This window comes from Panulirus ornatus, chromosome 23 (assembly GCF_036320965.1).
Source record: "Panulirus ornatus isolate Po-2019 chromosome 23, ASM3632096v1, whole genome shotgun sequence".
Taxonomy (NCBI): domain Eukaryota; kingdom Metazoa; phylum Arthropoda; class Malacostraca; order Decapoda; family Palinuridae; genus Panulirus; species Panulirus ornatus.
Window position 1 is genome coordinate 782,435 of NC_092246.1, and position 27,566 is coordinate 810,000.

The following is a 27,566-nucleotide window of genomic DNA, read 5'->3' on the forward strand; positions in this document are numbered from 1 at the left end:
CAAATGGATTTGTATGTAGCATTTATGGATCTGGAGAAGGCATATGATAGAGTTGATAGGGATGCTCTGTGGAAGGTATTAAGAATATATGGTGTGGGAGGCAAGTTGTTAGAAGCAGTGAAAAGTTTTTATTGAGGATGTAAGGCATGTGTACGTGTAGGAAGAGAGGAAAGTGATTGGTTCTCAGTGAATGTAGGTTTGTGGCAGGGGTGTGTGAAGTCTCCATGGTTGTTTAATTTGTTTATGGATGGGGTTGTTAGGGAGGTGAATGCAAGAGTTTTGGAAAGAGGGGCAAGTATGAAGTCTGTTGGGGATGAGAGAGCTTGGGAAGTGAGTCAGTTGTTGTTCGCTGATGATACAGCGCTGGTGGCTGATTCATGTGAGAAACTGCAGAAGCTGGTGACTGAGTTTGGTAAAGTGTGTGAAAGAAGAAAGTTAAGAGTAAATGTGAATAAGAGCAAGGTTATTAGGTACAGTAGGGTTGAGGGTCAAGTCAATTGGGAGGTGAGTTTGAATGGAGAAAAACTGGAGGAAGTGAAGTGTTTTAGATATCTGGGAGTGGACCTGGCAGCGGATGGAACCATGGAAGCGGAAGTGGATAACAGGGTGGGGGAGGGGGCGAAAATTCTGGGACCCTTGAAGAATGTGTGGAAGTCGAGAACATTATCTCGGAAAGCAAAAATGGGTATGTTTGAAGGAATAGTGGTTCCAACAATGTTGTATGGTTGCGAGGCGTGGGCTATGGATAGAGTTGTGCGCAGGAGGATGGATGGGCTGGAAATGAGATGTTTGAGGACAATGTGTGGTGTGAGGTGGTTTGATCGAGTAAGTAACGTAAGGGTAAGAGAGATGTGTGGAAATAAAAAGAGCGTGGTTGAGAGAGCAGAAGAGGGTGTTTTGAAATGGTTTGGGCACATGGAGAGAATGAGTGAGGAAAGATTGACCAAGAGGATATATGTGTCGGAGGTGGAGGGAACGAGGAGAAGAGGGAGACCAAATTGGAGGTGGAAAGATGGAGTGAAAAAGATTTTGTGTGATCGGAGCCTGAACATGCAGGAGGGTGAAAGGAGGGCAAGGAATAGAGTGAATTGGAGCGATGTGGTATACCGGGGTTGACGTGCTGTCAGTGGATTGAATCAGGGCATGTGAAGCGTCTGGGGGAAACCATGGAAATCTGTGTAGGTGTGTATATTTGCGTGTGTGGACGTATGTATATACATGTGTATGGGGGTGGGTTGGGCCATTTCTTTCATCTGTTCCCTTGCGCTACCTCGCAAACGCGGGAGACAGCAAAAAAAAAAAAAAAAAAATCACTTATGTTTTGGCTCTGAGTTAAATGAAGCTCAAAGGTAAAGGGGAAGAGTGGTTTGGAAATGTCTTGGGAGTAAAGTCAGGGGTTAGTGAGAGGACAAGAGCAAGGGAAGGAGTAGCACTACTCCTGCAACAGGAGTTGTGGGAGTATGTGATACAGTGTAAGAAAGTAAATTCTAGATTGATATGGGTAAAACTGAAAGTTGATGGAGAGAGATGGGTGATTATTGGTGCATATGCACCTGGGCATGAGAAGAAAGGTCATGAGAGGCAAGTGTTTTGGGAGCAGCTGAATGAGTGTGTTAGTCGCTTTGATGCACAAGACCGGGTTATAGTGATGGGTGATTTGAATGCAAAGGTGAGTAATGTGGCAGTTGAGGGAATAATTGGTGTACATGGGGTGTTGAGTGTTGTAAATGGAAATGGTGAAGAACTTGGAGATTTATGTGCTGAAAAAGGACTGGTGATTGGGAATACCTGGTTTAAAATGCGAAATATACATAAGTATATGTATGTAAGTAGGAGAGATGGCCAGAGAGCGTTATTGTTTTACGTATTAATTGATAGGCGCATGAAAGAGAGACTTCTGGATGTTAATGTGCTGAGAGGTGCAACTGGAGGGATGTCTGATCAATATCTTGTGGAGGCGAAGGTGAAGATTTGTAGAGGTTTTCAGAAAAGAAGAGAGAATGTTGGGGTGAAGAGAGTGGTGAGAGTAAGTGAGCTTGGGAAGGAGACTTGTGTGAGGAAGTACAAGGAGAGAATGAGTACAGAATGGAAAAAGGTGATAACAAAGGAGGTAAGGGGACTGGGGGAGGAATGGGATGTATTTAGGGAATCAGTGATGGATTGCACAAAAGATGCTTGTGGCATGAGAAGAGTGGGAGGTGGGCAAACAAGAAAGGGTAGTGAGTGGTGGGATGAAGAAGTAAGATTATCAGTGAAAGAGAAGCGAGAGGCATTTGGACGATTTTTGCAGGGAAATAATGCAAATGAGTGGAAGATGTATAAAAGAAAGAGGCAGGAGGTCAAGAGAAAGGTGCAAGAGGTGAAAAAGAGGGCAAATGAGAGTTGGGGTGAGAGAGTATCATTAAATTTTAGGGAGAATAAAAAGATATTTTGGAAGGAGGTAAATAAAGTGTGTAAGACAAGGGAGCAAATGGGAACTTCAGTGAAGGGGGCTAATTGGGAGGTGATAACAAGTAGTGGTGATGTGAGAAGGAGATGGAGTGAGTATTTTGAAGGTTTGTTGAATGTTTGATGATAGAGTGGCAGATATAGGGTGTTTTGGTCAAGGTGGTGTGCAAAGTGACAGGGTTAGGGAAAATGATTTGGTAAACAGAGAAGAGGTAGTAAAAGCTTTGCGGAAGATGAAAGCCGGCAAGGCAGCAGGTTTGGATGGTATTGCAGTGGAATTTATTAAAAAAGGGGGTGACTGTATTGTTGACTGGTTGGTAAGGTTATTTAATGTATGTGTGATTCATGGTGAGGCATGAGGATTTGCGGAATGCTTGCATAGTGCCACTGTACAAAGGCAAAGGGGATAAAAGTGAGTGCTCAAATTACACAGGTATAAGTTTGTTGAGTATTCCTGGGAAATTACATGGGAGGGTGTTGCTTAAGAAGGTGAAGGCATGTACAGAGCATCAGACAGGGCAAGAGCAGTGTGGTTTCAGAAGTGGTAGAGGATGTGTGGATCAGGTGTTTGCTTTGAAGAATGTATGTGAGAAATACTTAGAAAAGCAAATGGATTTGTATGTAGCATTTATGGATCTGGAGAAGGCATATGATAAGAGTTGATAGAGATGGTCTGTGGAAGGTATTAAGAATATATGGTGTGTGAGGCAAGTTGTTAGAAGCAGTGAAAAGTTTTTATCGAGGATGTAAGGCATGTGTAAGTGTAGGAAGAGAGGAAAGTGATTGGTTCTCAGTGAATGTAGGTTTGCGGCAGGGGTGTGTGATGTCTCCATGGTTGTTTAATTTGTTTATGGAGGGGGTTGTTAGGGAGGTGAATGCAAGAGTTTTGGAAAGAGGGGCAAGTATGTAGTCTGTTGTGGATGAGAGAGCTTGGGAAGTGAGTCAATTGTTGTTCGCTGATGATACAGCACTGGTGGCAGATTCATGTGAGAAACTGCAGAAGCTGGTGACTGAGTTTGGCAAAGTGTGTGAAAGAAAGTTGAGAGTAAATGTGAATAAGAGCATGGTTATTAGGTACAGTAGGGTTGAGGGTCAAGTCAATTGGGAGGGAAGTTTGAATGGAGAAAAACTGGAGGAAGTAAAGTGTTTTAGATATCTGGGAGTGGATCTGGCAGCAGATGGAACCATGGACGCAGAAGTGAATCATAGGGTGGGGGAGGGGCGAAAATTCTGGAAGCCTTGAAGAATGTTTGGAAGTCGAGAACATTATCTCGGAAAGCAAAAATGGGTATGTTTGAGGGAATAGTGGTTCCAACAATGTTGTATGGCTGCGAGGCGTGGGCTATGGATAGAGTTGTGCGCAGGAGGGTGGATGTACTGGAAATGAGATGTTTGAGGACAATATGTGGTGTGAGGTGGTTTGCTCAAGTAAGTAATGTAAGGGTAAGAGAGATGTGTGGAAATAAAAAGAGTGTGGTTGAGAGAGCAGAAGAGGGTGTTTTGAAATGGTTTGGTCACACGGAGAGAATGAGTGAGGAAAGACTGACAAAGAGGATATATGTGTCAGAGGTGGAGGGAACGAGGAGAAGTGGGAGACGAAATTGGAGGCGGAAAGATGGAGTGAAAAAGATTTTGAGTGATCGGAGCCTGAGCATGCAGGAAGGTGAAAGGCGTGCAAGGAATAGAGTGAATTGTAACGATGTGGTATACCAGGGTCGACGTGCTGTCAATGGATTGAACCAGGGCATGTGAAGCGTCTGGGGTAAACCATGGAAAGTTCTGTGGGGCCTAGATGTGGAAAGGGAGCTGTGGTTTCGTTGCATTATTGCACGACAGCTAGAGACTGAGTGTGAACGAATGGGGCCTTTGTTGTCTCTTCCTAGCGCTACCTCCCACACATGAGGGGGGAGAGGGTTGTTATTCCATGTGTGGCAAGGTGGCGATGGGAATAAAAAAAGGCAGACAGTATGAATTAAGTACATGAGTATATATGTATATGTCTTTGTGTGTATATATATGTGTACATTGAGATGTATAGGTATGTATATTTGCGTGTGTGGATGTATATGTATATACATGTGTATGTGGGTGGGTTGGGCCATTCTTTCGTCTGTTTCCTTGCGCTACCTCGCTAATGCGAGAGACAGCGACAAAGCAAAGTAATAATAATAATAATATATTAATTATACTTTTATTATACTTTGTCGCTCTTTCCCGCGTTAGTGAGGCTGCGCAAGGAAACAGATGAAAGAATGGCCCAACCCACCCACATACACATGTATATACATACACGTCCACACAAGCAAATATACATACCTGTACATCTCATCATATACATATATATACATACACAGACTTAATACATATATACACATGTACATAATTCACACTTGCTGCCTTTATTCATTCCCATCACCACCCCTCCACACATGAAATGACAACCCCCTTCCCCCACATGTGCACGAGGTAGCACTAGGAAAACACAACAAATGCCACAGTCGTTCACACTCAGTCTCTAGCTGTCATGTATAATGCACTGAAACCACAGCTCCCTTTCCACATCAGGGCCCCACAAAACTTTCTATGGTTTACCCCAGATGCTTCACATGCCCTGCTTCAATCCATTGACAGCACATCGGTATATCACATCGTTCCAATTCACTCTATTCCTTGCACGCCTTTCACCCTCCTGCATGTTCAGGCCCCGATTGCTTAAAATCTTTTTCACTCCATCTTTCCACCTCCAATTTCGTCTCCCACTTCTCCTCATTCCCTCCACCTCTGAAACATATATCCTCTTGGTCAATCTTTCCTCACTCATTCTCTCCATGTGACCAAACCTTTTCAAAACACCCTCTTCTGCTCTCTCAACCACACTCTTTTCATTACCACACATCTCTCTTACCCTTTCATTACTTACCCGATCAAACCACCTCACACCACATATTGTCCTCAAACATCTCATTTCCAACACATCCACTCTCCTCCATACAACTCTATCTATAGCCCACACCTCGCAACCATATGGCATTGTTGGAACCACTATTCCTCCAAACATACCCATTTTTGCTTTCCGAGATAATGTTCTTGCCTTCCACACATTTTTCAATGCTCCCAGAACTTTCACCCCCTCTCCCACCCTGTGACTCACTTCCACTTCCATGGTTCCATCCGCTGCCAAATCTACTCCCAGATATCTAAAACACTTCACTTCCTCCAATTTTTCTTATTTGAAACTTACCTCCCAATTGACTTCTCCGTCAACCCTACTGTACCTAATAAACTTGCTCTATTTACTCTCACCTTTCTTCTTTCACACATTTTACCAAATTCAGTCACCAGCTTCTGCAGTTTCTCACCCAAATCAGCCACAAATTCTCTCATCCACAACAGACTACATACTTGCCCCTCTCCAAGACTCTTGCATTCACCTCCCTAACAACCCCATCCATAAACAAATTAAACAACCATGGAGACATCATACACCCCTGCCACAAACCGACATTCACCGGGAACCAATCACTTTCCTCTCTTCCTACTCGTACACATGCCTTACATCATCGATAAAAACTTCTCAATGATTCTAGTAACTTGCCTCCCACACATGCCACAAGCATCTTTTGCGCAAGCCATCACTGCTTCCCTAAATACATCCCATTCCTCTCCTACTCCCTTTAGGTCCTTTGCTCTCACATTTTTCCATTCTGCACTCAGTCTCTCCAGGTACTTCATCACACAAGTCTCCTTCCCAAGCTCAATTACTCTCACCACCCTCTTCACCCCAACAATCTCTCTTCTTTTCTGAAAACTACAAATCTTCATCTTCGTCTCCACAAGATAATGATCAGACATCCCTCCAGTTGAACCTCTCAGCACATTAACATCCAAAAGTTAACCTTTCACACACCTATCAATTAACACGTAATCCAATAACGCTCTCTGGCCATCTCTCCTACTTACATACATATACTTATGTATATCTCTTTTTAAACTAGGCATTCCCAAATCACCAGTCCTTTTTCAGCACACAAATCTACAAGACATATACATATATACACATGTACATATTTATGCTTGCTGCCCTCATCCATTCCCGTCGCCATCCTGCCACACTTGAAATGACAACCCCTTCCCCACACGCGCACGCGAGGTAGAACTAGGAAAAGACAACAAAGGCCATATTTGTTCACACTCAGTCTCTAGCTGTCATGTGTAATACACCTAAACCATAGCTACCTTTCCACATCCAGGTCCCACAAAACTTTCCATGGTTTACCCAACATGCTTCACATGCCCTGGTCAATCCACGGACAGCATGTCCACTCTGGTATACCAAATCATTCCAATTCACTTTATTCCTTGCACGCCTTTCACCCTCCTGTATGTTCAGGCACCAATCACTCAAAATCTTTTTCACTCCATCTTTCCATCTCCAACTTGGTCTCCCTCTTCTCCTCGTTCCCTCCACCTCTGACACATATATCCTCTTTGTCAATCTTTCCTTACTCAGTCTCTACATGTGACCAAACCATTTCAACACACCCTCTTTTGCTCTCTCAACCACACTCTTTTTATTACCACACATCTCTCTTACCAAACCATTTCAACACACTGTCTTTTGCTCTCTTAACCACACTCTTTTTATTACCACACATCTCTCTTACCCTTTCATTACTTAATCATACCACCTCACACCACATATTGTACTCACACATTTCATTTCCAACACATCCACCCTCCTCTACACAATTCTATCTATAGCCCATACCTTGCATCCATATAACATTGTTGGAAGCACTATTCCTTGAAACATACCCATTTTCGCCCTCTAAAATAATGTTCTCGCCTTCCATACATTTTTCAATGCTCCCAGAACCTTCACCCCCTCCCACGCCCCGTGACTCACTTCCATGGTTCCATCCGCGGCTAAATCCACTCCAAGATATCTAAAGCACTTCACTTCCTCCAGTTTTTCTCCATTCAAACTTACCTCCCAATTAATTTGTCCCTCGACCCTACTGAACCTAATAACCTTGCTCTTTTTCACATTAACTCTCAGCTTTCTTCTTACACACACTTTACCAACCTCAGTCACCAGCTTCTGCAATTTCTCACCCAAATCAGCCATCAGCGCTGTATCATCAGCGAACAACAACTGACTCATTTCCCAAGCCCTCTCATCCATAACAGACTGCATACTTGCCCCTCTCTCCAAAACTCTTGCATTAACCTCCATAACAACCCCATCCATAAACAAATTAAACAACCATGGAGACATCAAGCACCCCTGCCGAAAACCGACATATTATTATTACACTTAAATGTTGTTTCCTATGTCAGCGAGGAAGCACAAGGAAACAAACAAAGAATGGCCCAACCACTCACATATACATACATATACATAAAACCTATACAAGCACATATACATGCATATACGTTTCAACGTATCTATACATGCACATACACAGATAAACACATATATACACATGTACTATATACATATATCACATGTACACATTCATACTTGCTGCCTTCATCCATTCCCGTCACCACCCCGCCACACAGGAAACAGCATCCTCCCCCTCCAGCGAGGTAGTGCCAGGAAAAGACAAAAAGGCCACAACTGATCACACTCAGTCTCTAGCTGTCATGTGTAATGCACCGAAACCACATCTCCCCCACAACTGATCACACTCAGTCTCTAGCTGTCATGTGTAATGCACCGAAACCACATCTCCCTTTCCAATATCCAGGACCCACAGACCTTTCCATAGTTTACCCTAGACGCTTCACATGCCTTGGTTCAATCCATCGACAGCATGTCGACCTTGGTATACCACATCATTCCAATTCACTCTACTGCTTGCACACCTTTCACCTCGATTGCTCAAAATCTTTTTCACTCCATCCTTCCACCTCTAATTTAGTCTCCCGCCTCTCCTTCTTCCCGCCACCTCTGACACATACATCCTCTTTGTCAATCTTTCCTCATTCATTCTCCACATTTGTCCAAACCATTTCAACACAGCCTCTTCTGCTCTCTCAATCACAATCTTTTTATTACCACACATCCCTCTTACCCTTTCATTACTTACTCGATCAAACTACATCACACCACATATTGTCCTCAAACATTTCATTTCTAACGCATCCACCCTCCTCCATACAACCCTATTTATAGCCCATGCCTCGCAACCCTATAACATTCATGGAACTATCATTTCTTCAAACATACCCATTTTTGCTCTCCGAGATAAAGTTCTCTCCATACACAAAATCTTCAGTGCCCCCAGAACCATTGCCACTTCCCCACCCTGTGAGTCACTTCTGCTTCCATGGTTCCATCCGCTGCTAAGTCCACTCCCAGATATCTAAAACACTTCATTTCCTCCAGTTTTTCTTCATTTAAACTTCCATCCCAATTAACCTGTCCCACAAGTGAGAAAAGTGAGAAACTGCTGACACTAGTAACTATGTTCAGAAGAGTCTGAAAAGAGAGTGTTAAGAGTGAATGTGAATAAAAAGTAAGGCTCTCAGATTTACCATAGATGAGTGGGGATACATTAGCTGGGGAGTGAGTTTGAATGGAGAAAAATTAGAATTGAATTTTTTAAATACCTGGGAGTGGACATGGCAGTGAATGGAATGATGGAAATGAAAGTCAATTATTGGGTGGAGGGAGGGGGTGAAGATTCTGAGAGTACTGAAGAATGTGTGGAAAGAGATAACGTTATCTGGGAGGGTAAAAATGGGGATGTCTGACTGTAGTCCCCACAACATTATATGAAAAGTAGTCTCAACAATATCATGTGGATGCGTGGCATGGGCTGTGCAGAGGAGGGTGGGTGTGTTAGAAACGAAGCATATGAGGTCAATATGTGGTGTGAGGTGGTTTGACTGAGCAAGTATAACAAAAGTTTAGAGATGTGCAATAACAAAAAAGGTGTGGTTGCCGGAGCAGAAGAGGGGGTGCTAAAATGGTTTGGGCATATGAAGAGAATGCATGAGGAAAGGTTGACAAAGAGGATATATGTGTCAGAAGTGGAGGGAACAAGGAGAATGAGATCAAATTGGAGATAGAAGGATTTATTGAAAAAGATTCTGTGCAATGAGACCTGAACATGCTTGAGGGTGAAAGGCATGCGTGGGATGGAGTGAACTGGAAGGATGAGGTGTACTGGAGTCAAAGTGCTGTCAATGGACTGAACCAGAGCATGTTAAGCATCTGGGGTAAACCATGGGAAGGTCTGTGGGGTGAGCTTGTGGATAGAATGCTGTGCTTTCTAAGCGTGACATGACAGCCAGAGTATGGATGTGAGCAGATGAAGCATTTCTTTGTCTTGTTCCAGGCACTACCTTGCTAACATGGGAAACAGCAATTAAGTATTAAGAAAAAATTACCTAAGCAACAATTTCTATGAAAGAGTCCCAGCACTACACAGTAACTTTCTAAAGGCTAATGTAGCCCAAGGTGCACAATTTTCAGTTGCAAGGAAATGAAGACTCCTTTGGAGTGAGAAGTTCTTTGACAAGACTGTACTCCTAATGACAGAACCTTACCAAAGGTGGCTCTTCACTCGAGGTGTAACATTATACAATTATAGTATGGTGTATTCTAATGCAAAAGTTTTTCTTCAAAGGGATGAAAGATTTCTCATCCTTGTGAGTGACCTAAACACATCAGCTGCATCTGATAAAGCAATATTTTCTATCATCTGCTGCAGTGAATATTCTTAAAATTCCTATGGTAACTAGTCAACTGAGGTAAATATAATAAAGTGTACCTAACTATATGGAAAGGAAGTCTGAAATAAGATGACATACTATTAAAGACATACCATACATCTTCCTGGACTGTCCATCAGCACCAGCCACAGCCTGATGCATGTGATGATGGAGGAAACCCAACCAATCATTCAGTTCAGCTTCTGTCTCTGCAGCCATACAAACTGTATCTTGATTGGTGTAAAGTGCAATCACATGACTATGCTTTGGATCCTTTTTGCGGTTAATGCTAAAACATGTTCGAAGAACGATTGGTCTGTAAAAGAAAGAAAAACCCTAAAAAGCTGTTCAAGACTGTATAAGGGTATTTGACAAGTGACACAGACCAATCTAAATTCCCATCATAAGTTTTTACAAGCACTTATGTGGTTTTCTATGAATAAGTTGTTGGAAACACAGTTCTGTATAAAATTTCTAGTAGAGCAAGGAAATTCGTGTCCCACTTACTACTGATGCACAAGAGTATACAATAACACTGGAGTAAAATTCATATGAAGGAATATCTCACGCATTGTAAACAGAAGTCTTTAAAATACATAGTTTATATAACTAAAAGGTTCTTCAGTTCCACAAATATGACTAATACCACATTACAAACTTTTCAGCTCATCATGATCATTTACTTATACTGATAACTCCTAAGAATACTGCAGGAAACAATTATGTCTAAATTCATGAAATTTTTTCCCTCAATGATATTTTCCTCATTTTGTATGTAAATATATTATAATGCCATATATTCCAACTTCAAGAAAGCTTAAGATAAAAGATCGTTGAAGAAATGGCATAATACTAGATCTTGTTAACATTTTATATTCTGGTGACAACCTCAGCACAAGAAAACAAAAAGTTTATCAGTAGTTCCCTTTCCAAAAATATTACAAAGTAAAGTACCTTTACTTACAAGCCTACTTTTCCTGACAATACACTGCTCTGAATCAATATCCACTGATGTCTTTACCAAAGATATTGCAAAAAATTCTACTTTTTAATCACTTACTTTTTTGGCAGGGCACCTGCACTGAACTTCCTCTCATTGTCATAATATTCCAAACGAGCTGGATTCTCCGGCCCCGTTTCACGCCGCAATACAAAAAATTTTCTCTTCATTGTCTGCGGAAGAAGAATGGGAGTAAGTCATTCATTCTGTGAATATTTTCAGCAACTTAATCTTCTAGAGTTTGTGTAACAATATCGAAGGCAAAACAAACAAAACAAAGCTGAGCTGGATTATCATCATAAACAATTCATACTATAAAGTAGCAATCACAAAAATCTTGACCACATCATTTATTCATTACAAATCTTTATAATATTTGTTACAAGAGTCTTCCATTTATAAATGGTTATTGGCCTCTTCTGGCTGACTGACTGATTCTGCGAAATTTGTAAGGCACTAGAATCTGATGGATATTCAGCACATTTTAATATAAAAAGATATCTAAACTTTCAAAATCATCTATATCAAATCATATATCACAGCTTCCATTAAAAGATATCTAGAGACTTAAAACTCTTTATTTTATTCATATATTTTGCTTTGTTGCTGTCTCCCGCGTTGGCGAGGTAGCGCAAGGAAACAGATGAAAGAATGGCCTAACCCACCCACATACACACATATATACATACACCTCCACACACGCAAATATACATACCTATACATGTCAATGTACACATATATATACACACAGACATATACATGTATACACATGTACATAATTCATACTGTCTGCCTTTAATCATTCCCATCGCCACCTCGCCACACATGGAACAACAACCCCCTCCCCCCTCATGTGTGTGAGGTAGCGCTAAGAAAAGACAACAAAGGCCCCATTCATTCACACTCAGTCTCTAGCTGTCATGTAATAATGCACCGAAACCACAGCTCCCTTTCCACATCCAGGCCCCAGAGAACTTTCCATGGTTTACCCCAGACGCTTCACATGCCCTGCTTCAATCCATTGACAGCATGTCGACCCCAGTATACCACATCGTTCCAATTCACTCTATTCCTTGCACGCCTTTCACCCTCCTGCATGTTATGGCCCCAATCACTCAAAATCTTCTTCACTCCATCTTTCCACCTCCAATTTCGTCTCCCACTTCCCTTCGTTCCCTCCACCTCCGACACACATATCCTCTTGGTCAATCTTTCCTCACTCATTCTCTCCATGTGACCAAACCATTTCAAAACACCCTCTTCTGCTCTCTCAACCACACTCTTTATATTACCACACATCTCTCTTACCCTATTATTGCTTATCCGATCAAACCACCTCACACCACATGTCCTCAAACATCTCATTTCCAGCACATCCATCCTCCTGCGCACAACTCTATCCATAGCCCACGCCTCACAACTATGCAACATTGTTGGAACCACTATTCCTTCAAACATACACATTTTTGCTTTCCGAGATAATGTTCTCAACTTCCACACATTCTTCAAGGCTCCCAGAATTTTCGCCCCCTCCCCAATCCTATGATTCACTTCCGCTTCCATGGTTCCATCCGCTGCCAAATCCACTCCCAAATATCTAAAACACTTCCCATGAATTCCCCATGTGTTGTAGAAGGCGATTAAACGGGACTGGGGGAAGGGGGGGGCCTAGAAACCCTTCCCCTCCTTGGGAAGTGAGTCAGTTGTTGTTAGCTGATGATACAGCGCTGGTGGCTGATTCATGTGAGAAACTGCAGAAGCTGGTGACTGAGTTTGGTAAAGTGTGTGAAAGAAGAAAGTTAAGAGTAAATGTGAATAAGAGCAAGGTTATTAGGTACAGTAGGGTTGAGGATCAAGTCAATTGGGAGGTAAGTTTGAATGGAGAAAAACTGGAGGAAGTAAAGTGTTTTAGATATCTGGGAGTGGATCTGGCAGCGGATGGAACCATGAAAGCGGAAGTGGATCATAGGGTGGGGGAGGAGGCGAAAATTCTGGGAGCCTTGAAGAATGTGTGGAAGTCGAGAACATTATCTCGGAAAGCAAAAATGGGTATGTTTGAAGGAATAGTGGTTCCAACAATGCTGTATGGTTGCGAGGCGTGGGCTATGGATAGAGTTGTGCGCAGGAGGATGGATGTGCTGGAAATGAGATGTTTGAGGACAATGTGTGGTGTGTGGTGGTTTGATCGAGTAAGTAACGTAAGGGTAAGAGAGATGTGTGGAAATAAAAAGAGCGTGGTTGAGAGAGCAGAAGAGGGTGTTTTGAAATGGTTTGGGCACATGGAGAGAATGAGTGAGGAAAGATTGACCAAGAGGATATATGTGTCGGAGGTGGAGGGAACGAGGAGAAGTGGGAGACCAAATTGGAGGTGGAAAGATGGAGTGAAAAAGATTTTGTGTGATCGGGGCCTGAACATGCAGGAGGGTGAAAGGAGGGCAAGGAATAGAGTGAATTGGATCGATGTGGTATACCGGGGTTGACGTGCTGTCAGTGGATTGAATCAGGGCATGTGAAGCGTCTGGGGTAAACCATGGAAAGCTGTGTAGGTATGTATATTTGCGTGTGTGGACGTATGTATATACATGTGTATGGGGGTGGGTTGGGCCATTTCTTTCGTCTGTTTCCTTGCGCTACCTCGCAAACGCAGGAGACAGCGGAAAAAAAAAGGGGGGGGGGGAACAGAAGAAGGAGTCACGGGGAGGGCTCATCCTCCTCAAAGGCTCAGATTGGGGTGTCTAAATGTGTGTGGATGAAACCAAGATGAGAAAAAAGGAGAGATAGGTAGTATGTTTGAGGAAAGGAACCTGGATGTTTTGGCTCTGAGTGAAACGAAGCTCAAGAGTAAAGGTGAAGAGTTGTTTGGGAATGTCTTGGAAGTAAAGGCAGGTGCTGGTGAGAGGACAAGAGCAAAGGAAGGAGTAGCACTACTCCTGAAACAGGGGTGGTAGGCGTATGTGAACACAGCGTAAGAAAGTAATCTCTAGAATGATATGGGTAAAACAGAAAGTGAATGGAGAGAGATGGGTGATTATTGGTGCATATGCACCTGGGCATGAGAAGAAAGATCATGAGAGGCAAGTGTTTTGGGAGCAGCTGAGTGAGTGTGTTAGCAGCTTTGATCCACGAGACCGGGTTATAGTGACGTGTGATTTGAATGCAAAGGCAAGTAATGTGGCAGTTGAGGGAATAATTGGTGTACATGGGGTGTTCAGTGTTGTAAATGGAAATGGTGAAGAGCTCATAGATTTGTGTGCTGGAAAAAGGACTGATGACAGGGAATACCTGGCTTAAAAAGAGAGATATTCATAAGTATACTCATGTAAGTAGGAGAGATGGCCAGAGAGCATCATTCGATTATGTGTTAATTGATAGGTGCGTGAAAGAGAGACTTTTGGATGTTAATGTGCTGAGAGGTGCAACTGGAGGAATGTCTGATCATTACCTTGTGGAGACAAAGAAGATTTATAGAGGGTTTCAGAAAAGAAGAGAGCATGTTGGGCTGAAGAGAGTGGTGAGAATAAGTGAGCTTGGGAAGGAGACTTGTGTGAGGAAGTACCATGAGAGACTAAGTGCAGAATGGAAAAAGGTGAGAGCAAAGGATGTAAGGGGAGTGTGGGAGGAATGGGATGTACTTAGGGAAGCAGTGATGGCTTGCGCAAAAGATGCTTGTGGCATACGAAAGGTGGGAAGTGGGCATATTAGAAAGGGTAGTGAGTGGTGGGATGAAAAAGTGAGATTGTTAGTGAAAGAGAAGAGAGAGGCATTTGGACAATTCTTGCAGGGAAATAGTGCAAATGACTGGGAAATGTGTAAAAGAAAGGGGCAGGAGGTCAAGAGAAAGTTCCAAGAGATGAAAAGAGGGCAAATGAGAGTTGGGGTGAGAGAGTATCGTTAAGTTTTAGGGAGGATAAAATGATGTTTTGGAAGGAGGTAAATAAAGTGTGTAAGACAGGAGAACAAATGGAACATCGGTGAAGGGGGCTAATGGGGAGGTAATAGCAAGTAGTGATGATGTGAGAAGATGAAGTGAGTATTTTAAAGGTTTGTTGGATGTGTTAGATGATAGAGTGGCAGTTATAGGTTGTTTTTCTCGAGGTGGTGTGCAAAGTGATTGGGGTTAAGGAGAATGATTTGGTAAACAGAGAAGAGGTAGAGAAAGCTTTGCGGAAGATGAAAGCTGGCAAGGCGGCAGGTTTGGATGTTATTACAGTGGAATTTATCAAAAAGGAGGGTGACTGTGTTGTTGACTGGTTGGTGAGGATATTCAGTGTATGTATGGCTCATGGTGAAGTGCCTGAGGATTGGCGGAATGCATGCATGGTGCCATTGTACAAAGGCAAAGGGGATAAAAGTGCGTGATTAAATTACAGAGACAGGTTTGTTGAGTATTCCTGGGAAATTATATCGGAGGGTATGATTGAGAGGGTGAAGGCATGTACAGAGCATCGGATTGTGGAAGAGCAGTGTGGTTTCAGAAGTGATAGAGGATGTGTGGATCAAGTGTTTGCTTTGAAGGATGTATGTGGGAAATACTTGGAAAATCAAATGGATTTGTGTGTAGCATTTATGGATCTGGAGAAGGCATATGATAGAGTTGATAGAGATGCTCTGTGGAAGGTATTAAGAGTATATGGTGTGGGAGGCAAGTTGCTGGAAGCAGTGAAAAGTTTTTATTTTGGATGTAAGGCATGTGTACGAGTAGAAAGAGAGGAAAGTGATTGGTTCCTAGTGAATGGTTGGTTTGCGGCAGGGGTGCGAAATGTCTCCATGGTTTTCTAATTTGTTTATGAATGGGATTGTTAGGGAGGTGAAAGCAAGAGTTTTGGAGAGAGGGGCAAGTATGTAGTCTGTTGTGGATGAAAGGGCTTGGGAAGTGAGTCAGTTGTTGTTAGCTGATGATACAGCTCTGGTGGCTAATTCAGATGAGAAACTGCAGAAGCTGGTGACTGAGTTTGGTAAAGTCTGTGAAAGAAGAAAGCTAAGAGTAGATGTTAATAACAGCAAGGTTATTTGGTTCAGTAGGGTTGATGGTCAAGTCAATTGGGAAGTAAGTTAGAATGGAGAAAAACTAGAGGAAGTGAAGTGTTTTAGATATTTGGGAGTGGATTTGGCAGCAGATGGAACTATGGAAGCAGAAGTGAGTCAAAGGGTGGGGGAGGGGGCGAAGGTTCTGGGAGTGTTGAAGAATGCGTGGAAGGTGAAAACGTTATCTTGGAGAGCAAAAATGGGTATGTTTGAAGGAATAGTGGTTCCAACAATGTTATATGGATGTGAGGCATGGGCTATAGGTAGGGTTGTGAGAAGGGTGGATGTGTTGGAAATGAGATGTCTGGGGACAATATGTGGTGTGAGGTGGTTTGATCGAGTAAATAATGAAAGGGAAAGAGAGATGTGTGGTAATGAAAAGAGTGTGGTGGAGAGAGCAGAAGAGGGTGTATTGAAATAATTTGGTCATATGGAGAGTATGAGTAAGGAGAGATTGACAAAGAGGATATATGTGTCAGAAATGGAGGGAACGAGGAGAAGTGAGAGACCAAATTGGAGATGGAAGGATGGAGTGAAAAAGTTTTTGAGCGACTGGTGCCTGAACATGCAGGAAGGTGAAAGGCTCCAAGGAATAGAGTGAATTGGAACGATGTGGTATACCGGGGTGGACGTGCTGTCAATGGATTGAACCAGGGCATGTGAATCGTGTGGGGTAAACCATGTAAAGTTTTGTGGGGCCTAGATGTCGAAAGGGAGTTGCGGTTTCAGTGCATTATTCACAGCTAGAAACTGAGTGTTAACGAATGTGGCCTTTGTTGTCTTTTCCTAGCGCTACGTCGCGCGCGCGGGGGAGGGGGTTGTCATTTCATGTGTGGCGGGGTGGCGAAGAGAATGGATGAGGGCAGCATATGTACATGTGTATATATGTATATGTCTGTGTATGTATATGTATTTATACGTTGAAATTTATAGGAATGTATATTTGAGTATGTGGGCGAGTATGTTTATACATGTGTATGTGGATGGGTTGGGCCATTCTTTCGTCTGTTTCCATGCGCTACCGCGAGACAGCGACAGAGTATAATACATAATATAAATAATGAATATATTCCAATGAGTCCACGGGGAATATGAACCACGATGAGTTCCCAAGTGCACTTTCGTACAATAATCACATCATCAGGGGAGATACAAGAAAGAAATATGTCAGCTGATATATCTATATTTCTTTCTTGTGTCTCCCCTGATGATGTGATTATTACACGAAAGTGCACTTGGGAACTTATCGTGTTTCATTTTCCCGTGGACTCATAGGAATATACTTGGTCACGCGCAAAATATAGTATATATTATATAATACACACACGCACACACAAACACAATGTCCTATTTCATCTGCTTTTAAGTGAAGCTCTTGAGGTGGCTGTTATGTGTAGCGGGGTTTGTGTTGTGTGATAGATGAAACGGTCGAAATATTCATGTGATAAATGAGACGGTCGAAATATCCAGAGGAGTTTCAGTATTCCTGGCAAGCGTGTCATGGTACTCGCATCGATCGCCTTGTTCTCTCTCTTTCCCGACAACTGTCAGCAGACACTTATTTTAGTAACGGCTTCGTATTTAGTTACTATATTTTGTATGTATTCAGTTTTCCATTGTATTCACTTGAGTATAAAGGAATCGGACTGTTAGTGTTGCCGTTAAATTAACCGAGAGTAAACTGAAAGTAAGGGATGTTTTTTAGCTCAATAAGTTTAATATATGAATTCTCGAGAACTATGATACATGAATCGAGTAGCTTCTAGTATCAGAATCCGGCGTAATGCCCGGAGTAGTTAGAGCTAAACGTTGCGTAGTTGTGTTTGTGGGTCAGCAGCATTGATCTGTTGTGGCGGGCGGCGCCGAGAATAGTATCGTGCACCTGGCAGCGGTGTCTTATTTACTAACCCCCCCCTCCCCCTTTCACCTTTCCTGTCACACGTATGCACACGCTTATCCTGCCTCTTTACCATTTATATCCGCCATCCATTCGATGAAAATTTCTTTTAAGACTTGCGATCGTGTAAACTTTTGTTTTTGATGACGTAAGTTTATAATTTGCTTTTCTCCTCAAGCTTAATTCAGCATTTCTGTTGCCTCACCCCATCAACTTAAACTTCGGGGCACTTGTATTTTCAGGCTATTTTTGCACCGGTTTATTTTAGTCATAAAACCAACGGAACGCTTGTCTTAACTGTATTCTGACATTCTTCCCCTTTATGTGTCATGTCGAACCTGCCTTGCTCTTCAGTCCCATCCCCTTTCTTCTTCATTAGTGTTTTGGTCATTGTCGCCCTTTTAGAATCTTACGTATGATTATGTCTCTTCTCAAATACACAAGTTATATATTAACGATAAGGCCTTTATGTAATTGTTTAAACCACATAATCAACACCTTTCATTACCGCTGACGTGGGAAGGAGATTTGTGGAGTATAATTGAACTCTGTGGTACTGTTCCAGTAGACTTCAAAGAGGCAGGGAACATGAGATGGGGCAGACTGCCTCATCTTAGGAAGTTACAATGTAGGCATGAAAGGGTATGAGATATGTTGAAACAGTGTTGTACTGTTGCAGGAATGGGTGATGTCTGGAGTGTAAACAGGAAAGTATGTCTTGTGTTTGGTTGAGGAGCGTTGCTTCTTTCGGATAAATGGTTGAGTAGTTGATGGGGTTGAGTATAAGACTGAGTTGGGAGGGCGGTTGTTTAGTGCTTGACGGATTATACCATTGTCTATTTTTTCGGGTTGAGTGGATTGTTGTTAGAGTTTCCTGAAGTGTTAGGTAGGGGTAAGATCTACATTTTGTGAGGAAGTATCAGGAGAGACTGAGTACAGAATGGAAAAAGGTGAGAACAAAGGACGTAAGGGGAGTGGGGGAGGAATGGGATGTATTTAGGGATGTAGTGATGGCTTGTGCAAAAGATGCTTGTGGCATGAGAAGCATGGGAGGTGGGCAGATAAGAAAGCGTAGTGAGTGGTGGGATGAAAAAGTAAGATTATCAGTGAAAGAGAAGAAAGAGGCATTTGGACGATTTTTGCAGGGGAATAATGCAAATGAGTGGGAGATGTATAAAAGAAAGAGGCAGGAAGTCAAGAGAAAGGTGCAAGAAGTGAAAAAGAGGGCAAATGAGAGTTGGGGTGAGAGAGTATCATTAAATTCTATGGAGAATAAAAAGATGTTTTGGAAGGAGGTAAATAAAGTGCGTAGGACAAGGGAGCAAATGGGAACTTCAGTGAAGGGGGCTAATGGGGAGGTGATAAGTAGTGGTGATGTGAGAAGATGGAGTGAGTAGTTTGAAGGTCTGTTGAATGTGTTTGATGACAGAGTGGCAGATATAGGGTGTTTTGGTCGTGGTGGTGTGCAAAGCGACAGGGTTAGGGCAAATGATTTGGTAAACATAGAAGAGGTAGTAAAAGCTTTGCGGAAGATGAAAGCCGGCAAGGAAGCAGGTTTGGATGGTATTGCAGTGTAATTTATTAAAAAAGGGGGTGACTGTATTGTTGACTGGTTGGTAAGGTTATTTAATGTCTGTATGACTCATGGTGAGGTGCCTGAGGATTGGCGGAATGCTTGCATAGTGCCATTGTACAAAGGCAAAGGGGATAAGTGCTCAAATTACAGAGGTATAAGTTTGTTGAGTATTCCTGGGAAATTATATGGGAGGGCATTGACTGAGAGGGTGAAGGCATGTACAGAGCATCAGATTGGGTAAGAGCAGTGTGGTTTCAGAAATGGTAGAGGATGTGTGGATCAGGTGTTTGCTTTGAAGAATGTACGTGAGAAATACTTAGAAAAGCAAATGGATTTGTATGTAGCATTTATGGATCTGGAGAAAGCATATGCTAGAGTTGATAGAGATGCTCTGTGGAAGGTATTAAGAATATATGGTGTGGGAGGCAAGTTATTAGAAGCAGTGAAAAGTTTTTATCGAGGATGTAAGGCATGTGTACGTGTAGGAAGAGAGGAAAGTGATTGGTTCTCGGTGAGTGTAGGTTTGCGGCAGGGGTGTGTGATGTCTTCATGGTTGTTTAATTTGTTTATGGAGGGGGTTGTTAGGGAGGTGAATGTAAGAGTTTTGGAAAGAGGGGCAAGTATGCAGTCTGTTGTGGATGAGAGAGCTTGGGAAGAGAGTCAGTTGTTGTTCGCTGATGATACAGCGCTGGTGGCTGATTCATGTGAGAAACTGCAGAAGCTAGTGACTGAGTTTGGTAAAGTGTGTGAAAGAAGAAAGCTGAGAGTAATTGTGAATAAGAGCAAGGTTATTAGGTACAGTAGGGTTGAGGGTCAAGTCAATTGGGAGGTAAGTTTGAATGGAGAAAAACTGGAGGAAGTGAAGTGTTTTAGATATCTGGGAGTGGATTTGGCAAAGAATGGAACCAAGAAAGCGTTAGTGAATCATAGGGTGGGGGAGGGAGCAAAAGTTCTGGGAGCGTTGAAAAATGAGTGGAAGTCGAGAATATTATCTTGGCAAGCAAAAATGAGAATGTTTGAAGGAATAGTGGTTCCAACTATGTTATATGGTCGTGAGGCGTGGGCTATAGATAGAGTTGTACGGAGGAGGGTGGATGTACTGGAAATGAGATGTTTGAGGACAATATGTGGTGCGAGGTGGCTTGATCGAGTAAGTAATGAAAGGGTAAGAGAGATGTGTGCTAATAAAATGAGTGTGGTTGAGAGAGTAGAAGAGGGTGTTTTGAAATGGTCTGGTCACATGGAGAGAATGAGAGCACATGGAGAGAATGAGAGGAAAGATTGACACAGAGGATATATGTGTCAGAGGTGGAGGGAACGATGATAAGTGGAAGACCAAATTGGAGGTGGAAAGATGGAGTGAAAAAAAAAATTTTTGTGTGATCGGGGCCTGAACATGCAGGAGGGTGAAAGACGTGCAAGGAATAGAGTGAATTGGAACGATGTGGTATACCGTGGTCGACGTGCTGTCAATTGATTGTACCAGGGAATGTGAAGCGTCTGGGGTAAACCACTGTGGGGCCTGGATGTGGAAAGGGAGCTGTAGTTTCGGTGCATTATACCTGACAGCTAGGGACTTAGTGTGAACGAATGTGGCCTTTGTTGTCTTTTCCTGGCGCTACCTCGCGCACATGCGTGGGGAGGGGGTTGTCATTTCATGTGTGGCGGGGTGGCGACTTGAATGAATAAGGGCAGACAGTATGAGTTATGTACATGTGTATATATATGTATATGTCTGTGAGTGTATATATACGTTGAGATGTATAGGTATGTATATGTGCGTGTGTGGACGTGTATGTATATACATGTGTATATAGGTGAGTTGGGCCATCCTTTCGTCTTTTTCCTTGCGCTACCTCGCTAACGCAGGAAACAGAGACAAAGTATAATACAATAAAATAATAAAAAAATCATATATATATATATATATATATATATATATATATATATATATATATATATATATATATATATATATCCCTGGGGATAGGGGAGAAAGAATACTTCCACGTATTCCCTGCATGTCGTAGAAGGCGACTAAAAGGGGAGGGAGCGGGTGGCTGGAAATCCTCCCCTCTCGCTTTTTTCTTAATTTTCCAAAAGAAGGAACAGAGAATTGGGCCAGGTGAGGGTAGTCCCTCAAAGGCTCAGTCCTCTGTTCTTAACGCTACCTCGCTAATGCGGGAAGTGGCGAATAGTTTGAAAGATATATATATATATATATATATATATATATATATATATATATATATATATATATATATATATATATATATTTTTTTTTTTTTTTTTGCTTTGTCGCTGTCTCCCGCGTTTGCGAGGTAGCGCAAGGAAACAGACGAAAGAAATGGCCCAACCCACCCCCATACACATGTATATACATACGTCCACACACGCAAATATTCATACCTACACAGCTTTCCATGGTTTACCCCAGACGCTTCACATGCCTTGATTCAATCCACTGACAGCACGTCAACCCCGGTATACCACATCGCTCCAATTCACTCTATTCCTTGCCCTCCTTTCACCCTCCTGCATGTTCAGGCCCCGATCACACAAAATCTTTTTCACTCCATCTTTCCACCTCCAATTTGGTCTCCCTCTTCTCCTCGTTCCCTCCACCTCCGACACATATATCCTCTTGGTCAATCTTTCCTCACTCTTTCTCTCCATGTGACCAAACCATTTCAAAACACCCTCTTCTGCTCTCTCAACCACGCTCTTTTTATTTCCACACATCTCTCTTACCCTTACATTACTTACTCGATCAAACCACCTCACACCACACATTGTCCTCCAACATTTCATTTCCAGCACATCCATCCTCCTGCGCACAACTCTATCCATAGCCCACGCCTCGCAACCATACAACATTGTTGGAACCACTATTCCTTCAAACATACCCATTTTTGCTTTCCGAGATAATGTTCTCGACTTCCACACATTCTTCAAGGCTCCCAGAATTTTCGCCCCCTCCCCCACCCTATGATCCACTTCCGCTTCCATGGTTCCATCCGCTGCCAGATCCACTCCCAGATATCTAAAACACTTCACTTCCTCCAGTTTTTCTCCATTCAAACTCACCTCCCAATTGACTTGACCCTCAACCCTACTGTACCTAATAACCTTGCTCTTATTCACATTTACTCTTAACTTTCTTCTTTCACACACTTTGCCAAACTCAGTCACCAGCTTCTGTAGTTTCTCACATGAATCAGCCACCAGCGCTGTATCATCAGCGAACAACAACTGACTCACTTCCCAAGCTCTCTCATCCCCAACAGACTTCATACTTGCCCCTCTTTCCAAAACTCTTGCATTCACCTCCCTAACAACCCCATCCATAAACAAATTAAACAACCATGGAGACATCACACACCCCTGCCGCAATATATATATATTATCCCTGGGGATAGGGGATTAAGAATACTTCCCACGTATTCCCTGCGTGTCGTAGAAGGCGACTAAAAGGGGAGGGAGCGGGGGGCTGGAAATCATCCCCTCTCGTTTTTTTTTTTTTCCAAGGAACAGAGGGGGCCAGGTGAGGATATTCCAAAAAAGGCCCAGTCCTCTATTCTAAACGCTACCTCGCTAATGCGGGAAATGGCGAATAGTTTAAAAGAAAAGATATATATATATATATATATATATATATATATATATATATATATATATATATATATATATATATATATATATATATATATATCCCTGGGGATAGGGGATTAAGAATACTTCCCACGTATTCCCTGCGTGTCGTAGAAGGCGACTAAAAGGGGAGGGAGCGGGGGGCTGGAAATCCTCCCCTCTCGTTTCTTTTTTTTTTTTTTTTTTTTTTTTTTTTAAATTTTCCAAAAGAAGGAACAGAGGGGGCCAGTTGAGGATATTCCAAAAAAGGCCCAGTTCTCTGTTCTTAGCGCTACCTCGCTAACGCGGGAAATGGCGAATAGTTTAAAAGAAAGAAGAAAATATATATATATACACTAGATCACGGGCACCATTGTGGCCTCTTGCAATATATATGAGCTTCAATTACTTATACACCGGACATTGCCGTACACAAATCACGCAACAAGACGTACGACAGTGGGCGATGTCAAAAAGAAATACCATTCAAGTTACATTAAATCCCTAATTTTAGCAGATCTTAAGGCATTGTAAACGTGGGAACTTCAAGGTAGAACTACTAAAGGTTTGCACACATAAAAACAAACATAACAGAGTATGCATACATGATACAGAGCGTAATCATACATACAAATCAAAATACATGAAGAAAAATGCACACATATCATGAATGAAGAGAGAAGACGCACTTGCCAATTCGAACGACATTATACGAGTTGTAAGAGCTATCAGACGGCGTCAGAGGGCTGTGTCGCACATTTGAAGAACACTACAGCGCATGCGTCGAACACATAGTTCCTATTAATACTTCCTCAATGATCCACATGGATGACGAACAATTAACAACATCCTGCGACATCTCCACATCCTCCGGGCGGTGAAGTCAGAGCAACATTCGCCTAACACAAGGTCGAGGTCGTCTAGTAGGGCGTCGCACGCACGATCCGTCACGCACTGGAGGGCTAACCTATTAAATTAAAACATCCTGGGTGACACGACTCGTGACCCCCTTACACCAACTTAGCCACAGAGGACAAGTAGACTCATGGGTTAAGTTTCATGGGGTGCTCACATAACTCAGGAGCTCTTACCCTTGTAATATTCCCGTTTTCCCCCATTCCCACTTCCCTTTCCAATTTCATCCCTTCTCAGGAATAACGAGGCAACAGTCCAACAGCCAGAAAGTCACATATACGTCAGCAAACGCAGGGTAAGTCTCCTTGATGACGCTGTTCTTACAACCACGTCCACTTCAGTAAGTAAACAAACGCTCAACAACGAAATAGTCTAGGTTACAGCATCTGAGTTTTACTGTTTTTGATTAAGCCTGACACACTGACACACCCTGAGACTGAATCCAAGACGAAGCCTGCATACCTGAGGGGAGAGGACACTACCCTTGCCGAGAAATGATAAAAGCTACAAGAGCCTTGTTACAACAACCACTCTAGCTAGCATGAAGCCTGTTCTTCAGTGTAAGCTATAATAGCGCCAGGAATGTACCAAGAAAAACTATGATACATGTGACAATGGAATACAAAATTTGATACATGTAACACTGAAACACAAACAAATAAGTACTTCACGGATGGTTGTGTTTATCAACATCAGCAAGCATTTCAGGGATGCACAAGTTGATCACCATTACAAGCAAAAGGTTTAAGGGAAGACAGTGCTAATCACCTATATAGGAAAGAAGTTCAACAAAGGTTTTACTGATCACTTATATAAAAGCTCTGGGTTTCAGGGAAGCTGTGTTAATCACCAGCACAATCCAGGGGTTCAGGAAGGGTAAGCTCATCACTTGAAATACTGACGGTAATAACATTTCCATTCAGATCAACATTATCAAAAGGTAAATCTGGTGCTGTTCACGACCCCTTATAGTGCTCCCTGTGGGCCCCAGCGGACGGCGTTGAAGGAACCCTATGGAAGAATCTCGACGAAGGCGCTGAAAGACCCTTGAGGATGGCGCTAAAGAACCCTCAAGGACGGCGTTGAAGGACCCTTAAGAATGGCGCTAAAGGTCCCTGAGGGCGGTGCTGACGGATAGTAAGCGGCATTACAAAAGCAATGCAAGCGGCTCAGGAAGACGGCGTTAAGGTGCCCGCGAAGACGTGGGGGGGGGGGGGGCATTGTGAATAGCACTGAGAGACCGCTAGAAGTGACTCCCCCCCCCCCCCCCCCCCCTCCGGGAACAGATACTGGGGTTCCTTTAAGGCCGAGTTGGGGTTCCCTGACTACTAATGTGCAGGTCCCCAGGAACAGAGACTGAGGACTCCTGAGGACGGTGTTGGAGATAACTAAAAAAAGCGTTTCAGTTATAATGGCTATGTAGGATGTCAAGGCTTCTCCCATGACCGGCCAAGCGGGTCGAGCCCACCACCCATCCTCTAGACTAACACCACGCCACCACACCACACAACGCCACCACACCACACCACATAAGGCTACACCACTTAACACCACACCACACCAAACCACATACGGCTGCACCACTCAACACCACACCACACCACATATGGCTACACCACTCAACACCACATCACGCCACCACACCAAACCACATAAGGCTACACCACTCAACATCACACCACGCCACCACACCACGACACCACACCAAACCACATAAGGCTACACCACTCAACACCACACCACACCACCACACCATACCAAACCACATAAGGCTACACCACTCAACACCACTCCACGCCACCACACCAAACCAAACCACATAAGGCTACACCACTCAACACCACACCACACCTCCACACCACACTAAACCACATAAGGCTACACCACTCAACACCACTCCACGCCACCACACCACACTAAACCACATAAGGCTACACCACTTAACACCACACCACACCACCACACCACACTAAGCCACCAAACCACATAAGGCTACACCACTTAACACCACACCACACCACACCACCACACCACACTAAGCCACCACACCACATATGGCTACACCACTCAACACCACACCACGCCACCACACCAAACCACACAAGGCTACACCACTCAACACCACACCACGCCACACCAAACCATAAGGCTACACCACTCAACACCACGCCACCACACCACACCAAACCACATAAGGCTACACCACTCAACACCACACCACACCACCACACCACACCACATATGGCTACACCCCTCAACACCACTCCACGCCACCACACCACACCAAACCAAATAAGGCTACACCACTCAACACCACTCCACGCCACCACACCACAACAAACCACATAAGGCTACACCACTCAACACCACACCACACCACCACACCACACCACACCAAGCCACATAAGGCTACACCACTCAACACCACACCACACCACCACAAGCCACATAAGGCTACACCACTCAACACCACACCACACCACATAAGGCTACACCACTCAACACCACACCACACCACACTAAGCCACCACACCACATATGGCTACACCACTCAAAACCACACCACGCCACCACACCAAACCACACAAGGCTACACCACTCAACACCACACAACGCCACCACACCACACCAAACCACATAAGGCTACACCACTCAACACCACACCACACCACACCAAGCCACATAAGGCTACACCACTCAACACCACACCACACCACCACACCACATAAGGCTACACCACTCAACACCACACCACCACACATGACTACACCACTCAACACCACACCACACCACGACACCACACCACCACACCAAACCACATAAGGCTACACCACTCAACACCACACCACGCCACACCAAGCCACCACACCACATGAGGCTACACCACTCTACACCACACCACGCCACCACACCAAACCACATAAAGCTACACCACTCAACACCACACCACACCACATAAGGCTACACTACTCAACACCACACCACGCCACCACACCACACCACATAAGGCTACACTACTCTACACCACTCTACACCACACCAAACCACATAAGGCTACACCACTCAACACCACACCACACCACATAAGGCTACACCACTCAACACCACACCACACCACATAAGGCTACACCACTCAACACCACACCACGCCACCACACCAAACCACATAAGGCTACACCACTCAACACCACACCACACCACACCAAATCACATAAGGCTACACCACTCAACACCACACCACGCCACCACACTACAACAAGCCACCACACCACACCACGCCACCACACCAAATCACATAAGGCTACACCACTCAACAACACACCACGCCACCACAACACACTACACCACGC

The 27,566-nt window shown here is 43.5% G+C and overlaps 1 protein-coding gene across 14 annotated transcripts in view; it reads right to left on the reverse strand.

Moving 5' to 3' along the window:
* LOC139756701 (uncharacterized) overlaps positions 1–27,566 on the reverse strand; it is a 378,118-nt gene that overhangs the window by 177,832 nt on the left and 172,720 nt on the right. For all 14 annotated transcript variants that reach the window (XM_071676382.1, XM_071676380.1, XM_071676379.1 and 11 more), the window contains 2 exons: positions 11,234–11,346; positions 10,287–10,489 (listed from right to left, as the gene is read on the reverse strand). In XM_071676382.1, the coding sequence (XP_071532483.1) occupies positions 10,287–10,489; positions 11,234–11,346 (316 nt within the window). The remainder of the gene's footprint in view (positions 1–10,286; positions 10,490–11,233; positions 11,347–27,566) is intronic.